Source organism: Schistocerca cancellata, chromosome 1, assembly GCF_023864275.1.
Source record: "Schistocerca cancellata isolate TAMUIC-IGC-003103 chromosome 1, iqSchCanc2.1, whole genome shotgun sequence".
Taxonomy (NCBI): Eukaryota; Metazoa; Arthropoda; class Insecta; order Orthoptera; family Acrididae; genus Schistocerca; species Schistocerca cancellata.
Window position 1 is genome coordinate 862,193,782 of NC_064626.1, and position 21,596 is coordinate 862,215,377.

Sequence of the window (21,596 nt, forward strand, 5' to 3'; positions counted from 1 at the left end):
CGCTGAGAGGCTTGAAAAAACACTGGTTATTTATTTTTTAGTGTTAAATTACTTCCACCCATTAATTTGTTCTTGCTATTGCAAGCTGGAATAAAGTGTTATTTGCCCTACGTTTCAACTGACGATTTATTCGTTTGAGTACTGTGGTGTATGGAGAGAATAGATTTTAGTACTACAGCTGGTCTGAACTTCCTGACTGACTGTGTCTGGTTTTAAGATTTATATTATGTGAGTATTGTAACTTGTTCCAGTGGATGCTGCACCTATTGCTTTATTCTGTTCGATTGGGCTGCTGACATCAGCTCGGTTTCTTACAAGTTTCATCCTAGCTCTCTAATGCTGGTCTATGTTTTCCGGGACTTGTAACTTTTCCTTTATTATTCAAGAATTAACAGCCATTTACGTTAGATACAAACACTATTATTTTAATTTATACTTATTTGTGCGGTGTAAATAACTTATTACTGTCGTGATTGGTTATTTTAAACACATTTTAGGACCCGAGAAGTGCAATGTGTAATCTGCGAAATTTTGAAGATCCACCCACTTTTTTGTGACCTGGGTATTATGCGTTTGTTATATTTATATGTTTTAGAAGTCCTGTAGAGCAGCACATCCAGTACTGTTTGCTGATGCTAGTCCTGCCTACACTCGGTTGATTGTAGAAGGAAGATAACTGGACACATGCTGGCATTTATAATTGTACTGTGCACTTTTGGGCAACCATTTATATCTAGTTACTTAATGAGCGCAGTGCTCGTTTATTTTAATAAATCCGTTACTGTGTGAATGATTTTTATTTAACGGTCTAGCCCTGCCACTCCCCAAACACTTAGCTCACTGGCCGTTTCACAGACTGTATGGAACGACATTTTATTAGAACATCACCCTCTCAGGAGTTATTATAATTTTTCTGGCTTCAGTGAATAACGGTATTCCCAGATGATAACAGCCTCGTTTGCAGGGCTCTATGAATACATGTGGATTTGACGAACTCTCAAGTAGTGTATCATACATCGAACAGACCTCTAAATCACCCAGTCATTATCCCAAGGAAATATCTGAAAGTATTTCCTGGGAAAGTGGTAACTCCATGGGATGTAAACAGAAAAGGTCCTGTAGCCACCTTTCATTAGTCCGGCAGCCCATTTTCACTAGCATTTCTCTTTCTTTTCCTTGTTTCTTTTTTCTCATAACTCTCATAGTGGTGTGACTGAATGAATGTCGTGTGTCACGTTGCTAGACGGTGGCGTAGTCTGCCGCAGAAAGTCTGCCATAGTCATACAGATTCAGCAGCAGTTTTACAGAATAGCCAACTCTCGTAGTGGTCAAGTAGTCAAAGAGGTTTGCGCTACTTGTGAGAAACCCACCTGCGTTAGGTTGGTGGCGGAAATGGCATCTTTGGGTTTTCCGGGCCACGCAGAGCGTGGAGGAGGCTGGGGAAGTAAAAGGGAGGCAATCTGCCGCCGGTACGGGACGCGTCCACCGCTGTGCCCCAGTCGAAGAAGGGTGAGTTAGACTGACCGCGTGGTGCGTTGTTACTTGGCGAGCGGAGAGCTGTTAGCTTTTGGTCTCGCTTTTCAACTCTGAAAGATTGCTTTGCCTTGTCGCAGCGAGGAATGCAAAACTTTGGCAGATTTTTCTTTCAGTAAATTTCTATAGCAGACTTGGATCCACCGGAAGAGCGCCACACAAAGGTGTCGATAAGAAGTGAGCACTCGCTTCTGTTTGAATGTCTGTTTGCCTTCAGCTGTGCCTGTGTTTTAAAGAACGTTAACTGTTCATGATTGTGTGATGTGATATTGTTGCATCTTGGCCACGATACCTAGAAATTGCGTCTCTACAAACCACGTGGGCACGCGGGGGTACTACGAAACGTGTACCGTTTCACGAGTTATTGCGATCTGTTATCAGGCAACAGCAGATGTATGAATGATTCACGCCAATGATTTTAGTTGTAGATAGCGGTGAACGTATCGACGCTTTTCTTTAATGTTTTAGGAATTAATATTATTAGGAATTGTGTACATGCCTCACATCCTTATCTTAGGAATAAATGATTTTATCTACAATTTTCTCTTGTGTTCCGAGATTACGTTTTTGCACCTAAGCCACTCACCTCGTAGCTTCCCCGTTAGCACATCCAATGCGTTTCCTTACGCACAGGTCCAGTGATTAGTCTCCCCTTGTATTTTATAACAAATGCTTTAGATTAAGTCTTATTTTAAGGTGTGTTACTGGGAGCTGATCTTATGCAGTGTTCATGCATTTTCTATTTTATTTTGAATGTTTGATTGTCGTGAACAGTGCACGGGCAATAGTATTAATTACATCGTGATGATGATGATGTGATGTTTTGGTTTGTGGGGCGCTCAACTGCGTGGTTATCAGCGCCCGTACAATTTCCCAACCTTTGCTCAGTCCAATTGCGCCACTTTCCTAGATGATGATGAAATGATGAGGACAACACAAACACCCAGTCATCTCGAGGCAGGTGAAAATCCCTGACCCCGCCGGGAATCGAACCCAGAACCCCGGGAATTACATCGTATCCGCTATGAGCGACATCACAACGTATGCATTTTTGTGAGTTTTTGGTCTGTGATCAAATTAATTTATTTTCCGACTCGACCAAACCTTCGATTAGTTGTATGGTTAGAGTCGGTGGCGACCCTAGTCTTCTCACGTTAACTTCACAATCAATAAGTATTTATAGTCCCAATAATAACGTAATAACCCCTTAGAAACAGGTTAGTTACAACACATTTTCGACTGCCTTCAGCTGTATGTGAATGACTGGAAGAAAATTATGAGAGGTTGTCTGTGGTTTGACAAGCCATTAGCGTGGTGTCTCCGTGGGGTGAGAAATGTTTTGTCCGGTGTTCTTAGTCTAGGAAAACAGTTATGGCCTACAGAAGCAATTAAAGAAGAGAAGAGGATTAGATGTATGATTAGTGGCTGGGGCTTTCAGTGACGTACATACCCGTGCACAGGACAGTAGTCGATGCAGTTAGTGGCGAGGCGGCACTGGAGGTCCTTGCTGAGCAGTTGCCAGGCCTGGGTGGCAGTGAGGCCGCGAATCTCCGCCAGGGCGGCGCTGCACTTCTCCTCCTCTTCCTCCTCGGCAGGCAGCGGCAGGTGGTGGCCTGCGCCTATCGCCGCCAGCTGTGCGACAGCCGGCAGCGCCGCCGACGGCGGCTTCAGCGTCTCGCACGTCTCCAGCAGCGCGTAAACATCTGCGAAACGTTGTCCAGTCATTTCGATGCTTGTACTCTTCTGAGACATTCTTTTATACGCTGCCTCTATCTACACTCTAAGACAAAGAAGAAGCGATTCTGCAAATTTGCTTACAAATTGATGTTCATTCAGGTATCGACGGTAAATGCAAAATTGGCGGCCGATGGATGAATGTATTGCGCTGCAGCGCAGTTTTCCTGCCATACTGACAAGGGAACCTCCCCATCGCACCCCCCACAGATTTAGTTATAAGTTGGCACAGTGGATAGGCCTTGAAAAACTGAACACAGGTCAATCGAGAAAACAGGAAGAAGTTGTGTGGAACTATGAAAAAAAATAAGCAAAATATACAAACTGAGTAGTCCGTGTGGAAGATAAGCAACATCAAGGATAGTGTGAGCTCAGGAGCGCCGTGGTCCCGTGGTTAGCGTGAGCAGCTGCGCAACAAAATAGTGCGGGACTGCATGTTACCCGTGCTGTCCCCACCTACTGCGACGCAGAGGCTTCGAGTGTTGCTCTGACCATGGCTGTCAGCAGAAACTTGTCTAACGGAAGGCAAAATTCTAAAATGGTCTTTTTTTGGACAACTACTTGGATGAGTTTGAAAACACGTCGGGCCTGAAGCACTAATTTTGACAGACGTATACAAAACTAATTATATTTAAATCAACCGATAATTATTATTCACTTACAACTTTTAAGGTAGACTATTTAGTTACCTAAACAGCATGGTGACAGCATAGGTGGGGGTGATGGGATCACTCATTGGATAATTCCTGTAGTAATGGGTGTTAGAGCTGCACCTTTTGTAGATTGAAGTCAGCTAATAGGTATTCCTGCTTAAGGGAAGTCTCTCCAACAAAGGAACAACTTTCGACAAAGCTTAGGTATCCGAGTAATGAGGGAATTAGTATATTTCATCAAAATATACAAGTTATTAGAGATAAAGTTAGTGAACTGCTTATAGATGTTGACTCTGAAATTATTGGTATATCTGAACACTTCTTAAATAAGGAGATAATTCAGAGGCTTCCTCTACCTGGATACAGGTTGGCTGGCAGCTTTTCTAGGAGCTCTTTGCGGCGTGGGGATTAGCTATGTATGTGAGAAACAGCATCCCATTTGAGTCAATTGATGTTTCAAAGTATTGCACTGAAAAGGTGTTTGAATGTTGTGCAGGTGTGGTAAAATTTAGTGGAGCTATAACTGTTGTTATTTATAGATACCCAGACTCCGATTTCACATATTTTTGCTAAATTTAGAGGAAGTTCTTGGTTCACTTTATAGGAAATACAAAACGTTAGTTATATGTGGTGACTTCAGTATTAATTGTATAAGTGATTGTGCAAGGAAAAGGATGCTGGTAGACCTCCTTAATTCATATAATCTTATGCAAACCGTATTCTTTCCAACGAGAGTGCAAGGGAACAGTAGAACAACCGTAGACAACATTTTTGTTCATTCCTCGTTACTAGAAGGGCATTCTGTTAGCAAAAAGGTGAATGGCCTTTCAGATCATGATGCACAAATTTTAACTCTAAAAGATTTTTGTGCTGCAACACATGTTAAATATAGTTACCAACTGTTTAGGAAAGCTGATCCAGTTGCTGTAGAGACCTTTGTAAACCTTATCAAGGAACAAGAGTGGCAAGATGTTTGTAGTGCTGATACAATAGACGATAAATATAACGCTTTCCTCAAGACTTTTCTCGTGCTCTTTGAAAGTTGCTTTCCGTTAGAACGTTCAAAACAGGGCACTAGCACAAACAGGCAGCCCGGGTGGCTGACTAGAGGGATAAGAATGTCTTGTAGAACACAGTGGCAATTATATCAAAACGTTAGAAACAGTCAAAATCTAAATGCAGCAGCCCATTACAAACAGTGTTGTGCTTAAAAATGTTATTAGGAAGGCAAAAAGTATGTGGTATGCAGATAGAATAGCTAAGTCTTAGGATAAAATTAAAACCATATCGTCAGTCGTAAAGGAAGTGGCTGGTCTGCAGAGACAGATCGAGGATATAGAATCAGTGCGTAGTGGGAATATCCGTGTTACTGATAGGTCGCATATATGTACAGTATTTAATGATCACTTTCTGAATATAGCAGGTGAACTAAATAAAAAACCTAGTCCCTACACGGAATCATATAGCGCTCTTAGAAAAATGTGTTCCGAGACTGTTACCTGAAATGCTCCTCCATGATACTGACAAGAGGAAGATTAGGTTAATAATTAAATCACTAAAGACCATGAACTCTCATGGATATGACGGGGTATCTAGCAGAATATTGTTCTATGTATGTTAGCCCGGTACTTAGCCATATCTGTAACTTTTACTTTAGGGGTGGTCAGTTTCCTGACTGATTAACGTACTCGGTAGTGAAGCCACTTTATAAAAAGGGAGACAGGGATAATGTTGACAATTTTAGACCAATTTCAATGCCATCCGTGTTTGCTGAAGTTATCGAGAAGGTTGTATATATAAGGTTACTGGAGCATTTAAATTCACATAATGTGCTGTCAAATGTACAATTTGGTTTTAGAAATGGTTTAACAACTGAAAATGCTATATTCTCTTTTCTCTGTGAGCTTTTGGACGGATTAAATAAAAGGTTGCGAACGCTAGGTGTTTTCTTTGGTTTAACGAAGGCTTTTGACTGTGTTGACCACAAGATATTGCTGCAGAAGTTGGACCATTATGGAGTAAGGGGAGTAGCTTACAACTGGTTCGCCTCTTATTTTAAGAACAAAAAGCAGAAGGTAGTTCTTCGCAATATTGAGAGTGGTAGTGATGTTCAGTCCCAATGGGGCACTGTTAAGTGGAGCGTTCCCCAAGGGTCGGTGCTGGGGCCACTGCTGTTTCTTATTTATATAAATGATATGCCTTCTAGTATTATAGGTGATTCAAAAATATTTCTGTTTGCTGATGACACCAGCTTGGTAGTGAAGGATCTTGTGTGTAACATTTAAACAGTATCAAATAATGTAGTTCATGAAATAAGTTCATGGCTTGTGGAAAATAATTTGATGCTAAATCACAGTAAGACTCAGTTTTTACAGTTTCTAACTCACAGTTCAACAAGAACCGATATTTTGATCAGACAGAATGGGCATATTATAAGCGAGACGGAACAGTTCAAGTTCCTAGGCGTTCGGATAGATAGTAAGCTGTTGTGGAAAGCCTATGATTGGGATCTTGTTCAGAAACTAAATGCTGCTTTATTTACCATTAGAACAGTATCCGAAATAAGTGACAGTTCAACACGAAAAGTAGTGTACTTCGCATATTTTCATACGCTTATGTCGTATGGTATTATTTTTTGGGGTAATTCTTCTGATTCAAAAAGGGTATTTTTGGCTCAATAACGGGCTGTTCGAGCTATATGTGGTGCAAGTTCTAGAACCTCTTGTCGACCCCTATTCAATAGTCTGGGAATTCTGACATTGCCCTCACAGTATATATTTTCTTTAATGTCGTTTGTTGCTAGCAATATTAGCTTATTCCCAAGAGTTAGCAGCTTTTACTAAGTTAATACTAGGCAGAAATCAAATCTGCATGTGGAATGCATTTCCTTGACTCTTGTGCAGAAAGGAGTGCAGTATTCTGCTGCATCCATTTGCAATAAGCTACCACAAGAACTCAAAAATCTTAGCAGTAGCCCAAACACTTTTAAGTCTAAACTGAAGAGTTTCCTCATGGCTCACTCCTTCTATTCTGTCGAGGAGCTCCTGGAAGAGATGAAAAATTAAGCAAATTCCAGTGTTACATTGTTGATTTTTTTTATTTAAACTTACGAATTGTCTCCTGAATATGTTTCTTATATTTCATTTTATCTGTTTCTACTATCGTGTTATAAATTCATGTATTGACTCGTTCCATGACCTTGGAGACTTCTCCTTAATTTGCTCCCACAGAACAATAAATAAATGCATATTTCAGCAATTTACGCAGTCTTTTGATATTATTGGTGTGAATGTAGATCTTACCTTTTTTGTTCAGTGATTATACAATAATATGATTATGGCCACAGTAACCAATGTGTTATAAAATGTGGGTAGCAAATATTCACAAAGTATTGCACTGTCCAGTCACATTAATGTGACCACCTGTCAAAAGCCAGAACAACCAACTATTGCAGTGCAGACAACTACGAGCCATGCAGGAAGAGTGCTAAAATGAGTTATAAAATGCGGGTAGAAAATATTCACAAAGTATTACACTGTCCAACCACTTTAATGTGACCACCAGTCAAAAGCCAGAACAACAAACTATTGCAGTGCAGACCGCTGCGAGCCATGCAGGAAGAGTGCTAAAATGAGTTATAAAATGCGGGTAGAAAATATTCACAAAGTATTACACTGTCCAACCACATTAATGTGACCACCAGTCAAAAGCCAGAAAAACCAACTATTGGAGTGCAGACCACTGCGAGCCATGCAGGAAGAGTGTTAAAATGAGTTATAAAATGCGGGTAGAAAATATTCACGAAGTATTACAGTGTCCAGTCACATCAATGTGACCACCTGTCAAAAGCCAGAACAACCAACTATTGCAGTGCAGACCGCTGCGAGCCATGCAGGAAGAGTGTTATTAAAGTTCTGGAAGCTACGCCGACTCCAGTGCTTCGGCAGCTGCTGTAGGTTCCTCGGTTGAGGATCCACGGCGCAAACAGCTCGATCGAGGTGGTCCCACAGATCCTCTGTTAGTTTTAAATCCGGGCCAGGGGAGTTCGGTAAACTCATCCTGGTGCCCTTCGAACCACGCACGTAGACTGTGAACTGTGTGACACGTTGCATTGTCCTGCTGGTGGATGCCAACGTGCCGAGGAAAAACAGACTGCATGCAGGGTTGGTGATGGTTTACAAGGATAGATGCACATTTGTGTGTTTGTAAGGATCCATTGTGCCTTACAAAATGGTGAGATCACCCACGGAATGGCACGAAAATACACTACTGCCCATTAAAATTGCTACACCAAGAAGAAATGTAGATGATAAATGGGTATTCATTGGACAAATATATTATACTAGAACTGATACGTGATTACATTTTCACGCAATTTGGGTGCATAGATCCTGAGAAATCAGTACCCAGAACAACCACCTTTGGCCGTAATAACGGCCTTGATACGCCTGGGCATTGAGTGAAACTGAGCTTGGATGGTGTGTACACGTACAGCTGCCCATGCAGCTTCAACACGATACCACATTTCATCAAGAGTAGTGACTAGCGTATTGTGACGAGCCAGTTGCTCGGCCACCATTGACCAGACGTTTACAATTGGTGAGAGATCTGCAGAATGTGCTGGCTAGGGCAGCACTCGAACATTTTATGTATCCAGAAAGGCCCGTACAGGACCTGCAACATGCGGTCGTGCATTATCCTGCTGAAATGTAAGGTTTTGCAGGGATCGAATGAAGGGTAGAGCCACGGGTCGTAACACATCTGAAATGTAACGTCCACTGTTCAAAGTGCCGTCAGTGCGAACAAGAGGTGACCGAGACGTGTAACCAGTGGTACCGTATACCATCACGCCAGGTGATACGTCAGTATGGCGATGACGAATACACGCGTCCAATGTGCGTTCATAGTGATGTCGCCAAACACGGATGCAACCATCATGACGCTGTAAACAGAACCTCAATTCATCCGAAAAAAATGACGTTTTGCCATTCGTGCACTCAGGTTCGTCGTTGAGTACACCATCGCAGGCGCTCCTGTCTGTGATGCAGCGTTAAGGGCAACCGCAGCCATGACCTCAGAGCTGACAGTCCATGCTGCTGCAAACGTCGTCGGACTGTTCGTGCAGATGGTTGTTGTCTTGCATACGTCCCCATCTGTTGACTCAGGGATCGAGACGTGGCTGCACGATCCGTTGCAGCCATGCGGATAAGATGCCTGTCATGTCGACTTCTAGTGATGCGAGGCCGTTGGGATCCAGCACGGCGTTCCGTATTACCCTCCTCAACCCACCGATTCCATATTCTGCTAACAGCCATACCGTAATCGCGTTAGGCTACAATCCGACCTTTATCAAAGTCGGTAACATGATGGTACGCATTTCTCCTCCTTACACGAGGCATCACAACAACGTTTCACCAGGCAACGCCGGTCAACTGATGTTTGTGTGTGAGAAATCGGTTGGAAAGTTTCCTCATGTCAGCACGTTGTAGGAGTCGCCACCGGCGCCAACCTTTGTGTGAATGCTCTGAAAAGCTAATCATTTGCATATCACAGCATCTTCTTCCTGTCTGTTAAATTTCGTGTCTGTAGCACGTCATCTTCGTGGTGTAGCGATTTTAATGGCCAGTAGTGTATTCCCCAAACCATAACGCTCCCTCCTCCAACCTGGAACCTTCCGACGGTTGTCGCAGGGTGTTTTCTTTCAGATGTCTCACGTCTTACACAACGACGAGCGACTATCTGATGGATCACCAAAATGTGATCCATCTAAAAGGACCGTCTGTTGTCACTCAGTGGACTTACAGCTGCGGTAGTGGCGAGCCTTCGTCGACGGTGAACAGCAGTGAGCCAGGGTGCACTAATCAGTCGCCTGCTGGCGTGGCCTCGTAGGAACAGCCTTCGCTTAACGGGCGTTCAGGATACGCTGCTGGTAGCCCCTCGTTCATCTAGGCGGTCAGTTGCTCTACAGTTGTAAGTCTATTCGTCTGTACGCATCTCTGCAGACGTCTTTCATCCCTGTCATCTTGGGCCCGTGGTGCACCAAAGCTGCCTTTGAATAGGGGCATTTTGCCATGCACGGTATAATTTAAGCAAGGCGACACGAGAACAGTTTACAAACTTGGCCGTTTAGGAAATGCTTCTACCTTTCGCCCGAAAGCCAATGATCCTGTCCTTTTGGACGTCAGGTAAATCGCTTCGTTTCCGCATTGCGACTACGACCAACACCGACTGAAAGGAAGGCTTCGGCGCTTGTTGGTGACGTCACGTCAGCTAGGCACGGCGAACGCTAGGTCTGTTGCAGGCATACTCATAGTGGTGGTGTCTCCCTCCCTGACACAGGAAAATGTGAAACTATTGGCGGTAGTTGACCAACACACATTGTTCTGAGAGATTTCTGCAATCAATTAATTGTGCAATTCATTACACTTCTTAACAAATAGTATACTCCTGAACTTAAATTTCCACCTGTTTTAAGGATTGACATAAAAAACCAACTTCATGGTCCAGCAGCAACAGAATTCGTGCTTCTTTACCTTATTTGTAAATCTGAGGAAGTTACGTTTGTACTGAGTTGCTTTTACAAGAAATTGTAAACATATTGGTGCTCTTCTTTAGGTATCTTGGTTGACTATGGGGTGAGGAGCACTGAATGTTAATGAAATATCTTGCGGTTGTACACCTTGGGGGAGGGTGTGGGGGACAGAAGAAGAGGCAAAAGAGAGATACTTGTTTTATCAAATAAAATTTTTTTTATCTTATAAAGTTTCTCCTTTCAGTTGCAAGAGGGGAATATTTATCTTTTCTAATGTGCATGTTTAAAAAAGTTTAAGCACAGCAATATTTTAGATGTATGAAGCTATTTTGTTTCTTGTTTAGAATTCCTTTCGCTGAAAACGACTGTAATCTATTGACTGGCAACAGTTGGACTTTTACACATGAAAATTAGTTCACATTTCCAGTGACGATGTCAAACGAAAATGAATAAATAAATGAAAGAAACGAGTTCATTGTAACGGGGTTGGGGTAAGTTTCGATAACAAAATGGATCAAGTAAATATAGTTACGTGAATGTAAAATTTCCGAAGCTTGCAATGGGGCAAAGCATCTTTTCATATTGATCTACGTTTCTTTCGACAGTATTCAGTAATACAGAACTACGATCTTCATGTGTAGCTTTACGATAGTAAGAAAATCTTTCATCTAAAGAAAACTGCAGATTCAAAACCAATACCAAACAGTTTGTCCAAAAATAAGAGATTTATAGTGATAAGCAGGCCCAGGCGTTTCTGCCTGCAACAGACCTGGCGTTCGCCGTGCCTAGCTGGCGTGACGTCACCAACAAGCGCCGTGGCCTTCCTTTGAGTCGGTGTTGCTACGACGGCATTGTTTTCAGCGTCCCCCGGACACTGCTACTGCTGCCATCTGCCGTCTGAGTGATTATTACACGTTCACGTGTAACATAGGCGATGATCACATTAACGTGACTGGGCCGTGGATCTCCGTATAGTGCTCTGGAAAAACAACTTCTCAGATTGGCCGCGAGGAGTAGCCGCGTGGTCTAGGGTTCCTTGCCATGGTTCGCGCGGCTCCCCCCCCCCCCCCCCCGGCCCGTTGGAGGTTCGAGTCCTCCCTCGGCGTGGGTGAGTGTGTTGTCCGTAGCGAAAGTTAGATTAAGTAGTGTGTATGTCTGGGGGCTGATCACCGCAGCAGTTTGCTAATGCTCTCCACTTCTGAACTTCTGAGATTACTCTGTGCGTGTAGTAACTGGTGCTGTTGTCTTCCCGGTACCTAAGGAAGCGACACGTAGACGGCTGTAGTTTAATCCCAGATTCCTCAGTCTCTCGCGGGACACGTGACTTGCTTCTTCTGATACTCAAATAAGACTGCGGCTATTCATGTTGCTCCTTTTGTAAACATTCGACATTCTCTCTTAGTCCTAGGAGGGCATGCCGAAATTAGTGCCTCCAAATTTTTTTATTCTGTACGCAATATCGGTTAGGATTTTACGTCTCATGCATATTATTCGGTCGACTTTCCCGCTTCGCTGAAGCAAGTTGCATATCTCTCTCGCTAAAGACCCCCGAAATATAGCGTATAACAGGTGCAGATGTGGACTCTGACTACAATCTATTGGTTATGAACTGTAGATTAAAACTAAAGAAACTGTAGAAAGATGGGAATTTAAGGAGATGGGACCTGGAGTAAACTAAAAGAACCAGAGGTTGTAGAGTGTTTCAGAGAGAGCAGTAGGGGACGATTGACAGGAACAGGGGAAAGAAATACAGTAGAAGAAGAATGGGTAACTTTGAGGGATGAAATAGTGAAGGCAGCAGAGGATCAAATAGGTAAAAAGACAAGGCCTAGCAGAAATCCTTGGGTAGCAGAAGATATACTGAATTTAATTGATGAAAGGAGAAAACATAAAAATGCTGTAAATGAAGCAGGCGTAAAGGAATACAAACGTCTCAAAAATGAGGTTGACAGGAAGTGCAAAATGGCTAAGCAGGGATGGCTACAAGACAAATGTAAGGCTGTAGAGGCATATATCACTAGGCGTAAGATAGATACTGTGTACAGGAAAATTAAAGAGACCTTTGGAGAAAAGAGAACCACTTGTATGAATATCAAGAGCTCAGATAGGAACCCAGTTCTAAGCAAAGAAGGGAAAGGAGGAAGGTGGAAAGAGTATATAGAGGGTCTATACAAGGGCGATGTATTTGAGAACAATATTATGGAAATGGAAGAGGATGTAGATGGAGATGAAATGGGAGATATGATACTGCGTGAAGAGTTTGACAGAGCACTGAAAGACCTAAGTCGAATCAAGGCCCCGGAGTAGACAACATTCCGTTAGAACTACTCATAGCATTGCGAGTTCCAGCCCCGACAAAACTCTACCATCTGGTGAGCAATATGTATGATACAGGCGAAATACCATCTGACTTCAAGAAGAATATAATAATTCCATTCCCAAAAAAACCAGGTGTTGACAGATGTGAAAATTACCGAACTATCAGTTTAATAAGCCACAGCTGCAAAATACTAACACGAATCCATTACAGACGAATGGAAAAACTGGAAGAAGCCGACCTCGGGGAAGATCAGTTTGGATTCCGTAGAAATGTTGGGACACGTGAGGCATTACTGACCCTACGACTTACCTTAGATGAAGGAAAGGCAAACCTACGTTTCTAGCATTTGTGGACTTAGAGAAAGCTTTTGACAATGTTGACTGGAATACTCTCTATCAAATTCTGAAGGTGGAAAGGGTCAAGTGCAGGGAGAGATAGGCTATTTACAATTTGTACAGAAACCAGATGACAGTTATAAGAGTCGAGGGGCATGCAAGGGAAGCAGTGGTTGAGAAGAGAGTGAGACAGGGTTGTAGCCTATCCCCGAAGTTATTCAATCAGTATATTGTGCAATTGTGCAAGCAGTAAAGGAAATAAAAGAAAAATTTGGAGTAGGAATTAAAATCCAAATAAAAACTTTGAGGTTTGCCGACGACATCGTAATTCTGTCAGAGATAGCAAAGTACCTGGATGAAAAGTTGAACAGAATGGACAGCGTCTTGCATAAGATGAATATCAACAAAAGCAAAACAAGGATAATGGAATGTAGTCTAATTAAATCAGGTGACGCTGAGGAAATTAGATTAGGAAATGAGACACTTTAAGTAGTAGATGAGGTTTGCTATTTGGGGAGCAAAGTAACTGATGATGGTCGAAGTAGAGAGGATATAAAATGGCAAGAAAAGCGTTTCTGAAGAAGAGAAATTTGTTAACATCGAGTATAGATTTAAGTCTCAAGAAGTCTTTTCTAAAAGTATTTGTATGGAGTGTAGCCGTGTATTAATGTGGAACATGTATGATAAATAGTTTAGACAAGAAGAGAATAGAAGCTTTCGAAATATGGTGCTACAGAAGAATGCTGAAGATTAGATGGAAAAAAGGTAATATCGGTGTAAAGAAACAGACGCTTAGATGAGGTTATATGATAGTAATACACATAATTAATTTGTAAATGGAAAAAATTTACGCTCCTAACTACCACAAAGATGAGTCTAGAGTCCGACTGACTCACTTGCACTGCTCCATAACCTGCTAGTAATTTCGTACGACATCGTACTTCCTCGTATACTGTCGCGAGAATCTGTCCCATTAGTTGTTTCTGAAAGTTGAAATTTACTGGATTGGAATAATGTCATAATTATGGCCAATAATTGAGACGTTTTCCCTATAACAAAAATGAATCATTATTATTAATATTCATAATTACAGTTATGACAGTATGGCGCTCCTTCTGCTAGTAGTCCCCGATCTAAATGACTGGCAGCAACATGTGTTCTCAGGTAGCGAAACGCACCTCCCACAACCGACCTGCTGTAAGGATCATTCTGTACGGTTCGGTACGTAAACTGCTGACGTTCTCTAGCCGTGGGGACACACTCCCTCTACAGCCTCGTAGCTCTTTAAGCTGCTACTCGAGGAAATACAGGGCGCTTGAATATGCATATAGCGACAGCAGATGGCTATAACTGTTTATTGCGTAGCGCTACGTTGATAAGAACTGCACATAAGAACCGCACAATAACCCTGTGTTCGGTGTGGGGCGGCGGTGGGGTGAGTGGTCTGCTGTAGCCTGTTGTGCGGTTGTGGACCACTGAGGGCCACGGCGGGGACGGAGCCTCTCCGCAGTTTCTAGGTCCCCAGACCCATACAATACAATACAATACAATGTTGTCCGTACGGAACTCTGTGCGATGGTCAAACAACAATATGTTTCTACGATTCTCCTGCGTGAATAATTTTTGAACACGAAAATTAGAACTTCTGCTTTCGTTTTGCTATCTTCTATTACCACACCAGACAGATCAACATATGAGTGGACTTAGGCCTTAGACTCGCTTAGCGATTTTACGTATGACCAGAATTTTCTCGGGATCTCGGCTAGATCCCAGTACGTTGTCCTCGATGGTGAGTGTTCATCGGAGGTGAAGGTATCATCTGGAGTGTCCCAGGGAAGTGTGGTAGGCTCGCTGTTGTCTTCTATCTACATAAATGATCTTTTGGATAGGGTGGATAGCAATGTGCGGCTGTTTGCTGATGATGCTGTGGTGTACGGGAAGGTGTTGTCGTTGAGTGACTGTAGGAGGATACAAGATGACTTGGACAGGATTTGTGATTGGTATAAAGAATGGCAGCTAACTCTAAATATAGATAAATGTAAATTAATGCAGATGAATAGGAAAACGAATCGCGTAATGTTTGAATACTCCATTAGTAGTGTGGCGCTTGACACAGTCACGTCGATTAAATATTTGGTGTAACATTGCAGAGCGATATGAAGTGGGACAAGCGTGTAGTGGCAGGTTGTGAGGAAGGCGGATAGCCGTCTTCGGTTCATTGGTAGAATTTTGGGAAGATGTGGTTCACCGACCCTATCAGGTCGGATTGACGGAGGACATAGAAGCAATTCAGAGGCGGGATGCTAGATTTGTTATGGTAGGTTTGATCACCACGCGAATGTTACGGAAATGCTTCAAGAACTCGGGTGGGAGTCTCTGGAGGAAAGGAGGCGTTCTTTTCGAGAATCGATACTGAGGAAATTTAGAGAACCAGCATTTGAGGCTGACTGCAGTACAATTTTACTGCCGCCAACTTATATTTCGCGGAAAGACGACAAAGATAAGATAAGAGAGATTAGGGCTCGTACAGAGGCATATAGGCAGTCATTTTTCCCTCGTTCTGTTTGGGAGTGGAACAGGGAGAGAAGATGCTAGTTGTGGTACGAGGTACCCTCCGCCACGCACCGTACGGTGGATTGCGGAGTATGTATGTAGATGTAGATGTAAATCTCTTGCTAGGGCAAACCAGTAGTAGTAGTTGTACGCTTCGCCCATAGTTCTTCCATACGCACGAAACTCTTCCAACATTTGCCTGTCGTCATTCAAGTGTTCTGCATCAAGAGCGCAACAGCTTTCGCTTCCAAGGCATTTTCTGAATTCGTTTTTGAACCACGATGGGTCTTTTCTGTCCCTAATCCACAAACTTGTCCAGGGCATGATTTGCAGTTCGTTTAAACTGTGACCCTAATTCCTCGATGTCCATCATACTGGAACTAAATGAACTCAATTGATTGCCGAAGTGAGATGCTAACAACTGCTTATCTACCCTTTCTAGCCGAAACACTCTCCTAGCCTTCGTGACTGATTTATTACCTTTCGTAACTATAGTTTCTACAATGTCATCATGATCGCTAAAACCCGTTTCTGTACTGACATTGTCGATAAGATCTGACCTGTTTGTAGCTACAAAGTCTACGATATTGAAGTTGCGTGTGAGCTGCCGAGCTAGCTGCTCAAGACAGTTTCAAGAAAACGTGTTCAAAAGTATTTCGCACGACTGTCTGTCTGTGCCCTCTACAATGAGTCCATAGACATCCCAGTCTATATCTGACAGGTTAAAGCCGCTTCCAACTAGTTCAAATGGTTCATATGGCTCTGAGCACTATGGGACTTAACTGCTGAGGTCATCAGTCCCCTAGAACTTAGAACTACTTAAACCTAACTAACCTAAGGACGTCACACACATCCATGCCCGAGGCAGGATTCGAACCTGCGACCGTAGCGATCGGGAGGTTCCAGACTGTAGCGCCTAGAACCGCTCGGCCACCTCGGCCGGCTCCAACTACACTCCTGGAAATTGAAATAAGAACACCGTGAATTCATTGTCCCTGGAAGGGGAAACTTTATTGACACATTCCTGGGGTCAGATACATCACATGATCACACTGACAGAACCACAGGCACGTAGACACAGGCAACAGAGCATGCACAATGTCGGCACTAGTACAGTGTATATCCACCTTTCGCAGCAATGCAGGCTGCTATTCTCCCATGGAGACGATCGTAGAGATGCTGGATGTAGTCCTGTGGAACGGCTTGCCATGCCATTTCCACCTGGCGCCACAGTTGGACCAGCGTTCGTGCTGGACGTGCAGACCGTGTGAGACGTCGCTTCATCCAGTCCCAAACATGCTCAATGGGGGACAGATCCGGAGATCTTGCTGGCCAGGGTAGTTGACTTACACCTTCTAGAGCACGTTGGGTGGCACAGGATACATGCGAACGTGCATTGTCCTGTTGGAACAGCAAGTTCCCTTGCCGGTCTAGGAATGGTAGAACGATGGGTTCGATGACGGTTTGGATGTACCGTGCACTATTCAGTGTCCCCTCGACGATCACCAGTGGTGTACGGCCAGTGTAGGAGATCGCTCCCCACACCATGATGCCGGGTGTTGGCCCTGTGTGCCTCGGTCGTATGCAGTCCTGATTGTGGAGCTCACCTGCACGGCGCCAAACACGCATACGACCATCATTGGCACCAAGGCAGAAGCGACTCTCATCGCTGAAGACGACACGTCTCCATTCGTCCCTCCATTCACGCCTGTCGCGACACCACTGGAGGCGGGCTGCACGATGTTGGGGCGTGAGCAGAAGACGGCCTAACGGTGTGCGGGACCGTAGCCCAGCTTCATGGAGACGGTTGCGAATGGTCCTCGCCGATACCCCAGGAGCAACAGTGTCCCTAATTTGCTGGGAAGTGGCGGTGCGGTCCGCTACGGCACTGCGTAGGATCCTACGGTCTTGGCGTGCATCCGTGCGTCGCTGCGGTCCGGTCCCAGGTCGACGGGCACGTGCACCTTCCGCCGACCACTGGCGACAACATCGATGTACTGTGGAGACCTCACGCCCCACGTGTTGAGCAATTCGGCGGTACGTCCACCCGGCCTCCCGCATGCCCACTATACGCCCTTGCTCAAAGTCCGTCAGCTGCACATACGGTTCACGTCCACGCTGTCGCGGCATGCTACCAGTGTTAAAGACTGCGATGGAGCTCCGTATGCCACGGCAAACTGGCTGACACTGACGGCGGCGGTGCACAAATGCTGCGCAGCTAGCGCCATTCGACGGCCAACACCGCGGTTCCTGGTGTGTCCGCTGTGCCGTGCGTGTGATCATTGCTTGTACAGCCCTCTCGCAGTGTCCGGAGCAAGTATGGTGGGTCTGACACACCGGTGTCAATGTGTTCTTTTTTCCATTTCCAGGAGTGTAGTATTTCGTCATCTGGGTATTTACGCGCTACTGACTGTAGACGCTCTTTGAATGACTCTAGAACTGTCACAGCGGAATCGGGTGGCAGGTAAAAACATCCGGCAATTAACTTGGATTCACCTATATCTGTTACACGTAACCAGATGACTTCACTGTCGCACTCCACTTCGACCTCAATAGAGACAATATTTTTGTCAACAGCAATGAACTCTCCCCTACCTATGCTCTCTAACTTCCTAATCTCTCTTTCCGATATACGTTCCACGTGACGCTAAATATCTCATTGCTCTCTAGTTTAGGTTTCAGTCAGCTCTCGCTCTCAAAAAATAATTTGAGCTCGAGGACTTTCCTGGAGGGCAGTAAATTTGGGAACTTTGTTAGAAATACTTCGACGTTTACTGATAAAATTATGATAGTCGAATGTCTTTACTCTAAACAATGTCCGACTTGCCTTGCTGCGTATCGACTGGTGAGTGTTCATCAGAGTACCTCAAACTACCGTCTAACCTAAATAACCATCATGTTCCCTCCATAGTAACCATGGTCGCTATGATGACGTCATGATCACTAATTCCCGTCTCTGTACCGACGCCATCGATAAGTTCCCGCCTGTTGTAACTACAAGGTCTAAGATATTTCCATTGCGTATGGGCTGCCGAACTAGCTGCTCAGGACAGTCATCGGAATACAAGCTCAAAAGTACTTCGCAAGACTGTCTGTCTGTACCCTATTCAAGGAATGCACTGACGTACCTGTCGCTACGAATTAAACAGTCATAACCCTTTCTCCACGCTACATTTATTTCGAGTTGGCCTGTATCGTAATCTCTCAATCTCTGTAACTATCTAAGAAATATTATTATAGAAAATACATAAAGGGTATGATTATGACAATGTGAGCCACAACTTCTCCACGAACATGTTTTGTTATTGTAGAAACTGTCCATCAAATTTTGCAGCGTCCGGGAAACGTTTTGGGCTCAGTGAAAACGTTTTGACAGGTGAAGATGCGTAACTTTCAGACTTTCCAAATCATCATGATGTCTTCTCACTGGAAGAAGGTTCGACAAAGTTGAGTGACCCGAAAGGTTGTAAATGAAGCGCAGTTTCCCCCCTATAAACAAATGCTTCACTGTCAGCCTCAGAACGTTTCAACTTACTTCATAACAGTGGATGCAATACAAGCCGCCTCTGCAGTAGTCCAAAACTGCAGGGTGGGTAACGTCATAACTATCCACACTGTACGAAAAAGTACTTACTTCGGTATACCTGCATACAGTAGGTCCACGACATCTGTATTTCGCCGGGACTGAGTCTGCCTTGGTCGAGGTCACCGAAGATGTGCTTGCAGACACAATCAAACAACACGGTGTCGTTCGCTGCCAGCAAAACCAGCAACGAAGCTGCTAGACCGCCTGGGTGCATCGTCAGTTGTTTAGCCTGAGATGGAAACACACGCAATGCGCTCCGCTGGGAGCACAGGCTCTGCATATCGATAGGCGTAGCGGAAGTCTTTCCGCAGGGTGATTAAGCCACAGGAAGTATGACGTCTCTAGCCCAGATCGCAGCCTATTTCTTTTTTGCTGTGCGAGTTACCAGATACCAGCACATTATCGTCACAAAAAATGTTCATTCGATTTATGCGTGCGTCTGTTACTTGCTTTTTAGGATGACAGCGAGTTCCATAACAGACTTGTAGGTGTCCAGAAGTGATGAACACAAAAATTGCTAGGGCTTTCCTTCATTAGTTATGTATGGTGGACTGAGAGAGATGGTAGATATCTGTTGTTGTTGTTGTTGTCTTCAGTCCTGAGACTGGTTTGATGCAGCTCTCCATGCTACTCTATCCTGTGCAAGCTTCTTCATCTCCCAGTACCTACTGCAACCTACATCCTTCTGAATCTGTTTAGTGTATTCATCTCTTGGTCTCCCTCTACGATTTTTACACTCCACGCTGCCCTCCAATGCTAAATTTGTGACCCCTTGATGCCTCAGAACATGTCCTACCAACCGGTCCCTTCTTCTTGTCAAGTTGTGCCACAAACTCCTCTTCTCCCCAATTCTATTCAATACCTCCTCATTAGTTATGTGATCTACCCATCTAATCTTCAGCATTCTTCTATAGCACCACATTTCGAAAGCTTCTATTCTCTTTTTGTCCAAACTATTTATCGTCCATGTTTCACTTCCATACATGGCTACACTCCATACAAATACTTTCAGAAACGACTTCCTGACACTTAAATCTATACTCGATGTTAACAAATTTCTCTTCTTCAGAAACGCTTTCCTTGCCATTGCCAGTCTACATTTTATATCCTCTCTACTTCGACCATCATCAGTTATTTTGCTCCCCAAATAGAAAAACTCCTTTACTACTTTAAGTGTCTCATTTCCTAATCTAATTCCCTCAGCATCACCCGACTTAATTCGACTACATTCCATTATCTTCGTTTTCCTTTTGTTGATGTTCATCTTATATCCTTCTTTCAAGACACTGTCCATTCCGTTCAACTGTTCTTCCAAGTCCTTTGCTGTCTCTGACAGAATTACAATGTCATCGGCGAACCTCAACGTTTTTATTTCTTCTCCATGTACTTTAATACCTACTCCGAATTTTTCTTTTGTTTCCTTTACTGCTTGCTCAATATACAGATTGAATAACATCGGGGAGAGGTTACAACCCTGTCTCACTCCCTTCCCAACCACTGCTTCCCTTTCATGCCCCTCGACTCTTATAACTGCCATCTGGTTTTTGTATAAATTGTAAATATCCTTTCGCTCCCTGTATTTTACCCCTGCCACCTTTAAAATTTGAAAGAGAGTATTCCAGTCAACATTGTCAAAAGCTTTCTCTAAGTCCACAAATGCTAGAAATGTAGGTTTGCCTTTCCTTAATCTATTTTCTAAGATAAGTCGTAGGGTAAAAAAAAATGGCTCTGAGCACTATGGGACTTAACATCTTAGGTCATCAGTCCCCTAGAACTTAGAACTACTTAAACCTAACTAACCTAAGGACATCACACACATCCATGCCCGAGGCAGGATTCGAACCTGCGACCGTAGCAGCCCCGCGGTTCCGGACTGTAGCGCCTAGAACCGCACGGCCACCACGGCCGGCTAGTCGTAGGGTCAGTATTGCCTCACGTGTTCCAACATTTCTGCGGAATCCAAACTGATCTTCGCCGAGGTTGGCTTCTACCAGTTTTTTCGTTCGTCTGTAAAGAATTCGTGTTAGTATTTTGCAGCTGTGACTTATTAAACTGATAGTTCGGTAATTTTCACATCTGTCAACACCTGCTTTCTTTGGGATTGGAATTATTATATTCTTCTTGAAGTCTGAGGGTATTTCGCCTGTCTCATACATCTTGCTCACCAGATGGTAGAGTCTTGTCAGGACTGGCTCTCCCAAGGCCGTCAGTAGTTCCAATGCAATGTTGTCTACTCCCGGGGCCTTGTTTCGACTCAAGTCTTTCAGTGCTCTGTCAAACTCTTCACGCAGTATCATATCTCCCATTTCATCTTCATCTACATCCTCTTCCATTTCCATAATATTGTCCT

General features: G+C 43.8%; 1 protein-coding gene across 2 annotated transcripts in view; it reads right to left on the reverse strand.

Annotated features, from left to right (window-relative positions):
* The window catches only part of LOC126162490 (uncharacterized), a 194,986-nt gene extending 175,523 nt beyond the window's left edge, over positions 1–19,463 (reverse strand). For both annotated transcript variants that reach the window (XM_049919043.1, XM_049919034.1), the window contains exons 1-2: positions 19,295–19,463; positions 2,984–3,236 (exon numbers count right to left, since the gene is read on the reverse strand). In XM_049919043.1, coding sequence (XP_049775000.1) covers positions 2,984–3,236; positions 19,295–19,460 — 419 coding nt within the window. In that variant the 5' untranslated portion in view covers positions 19,461–19,463. The remainder of the gene's footprint in view (positions 1–2,983; positions 3,237–19,294) is intronic.
* Between the last annotated feature and the right edge of the window lie 2,133 nt (positions 19,464–21,596).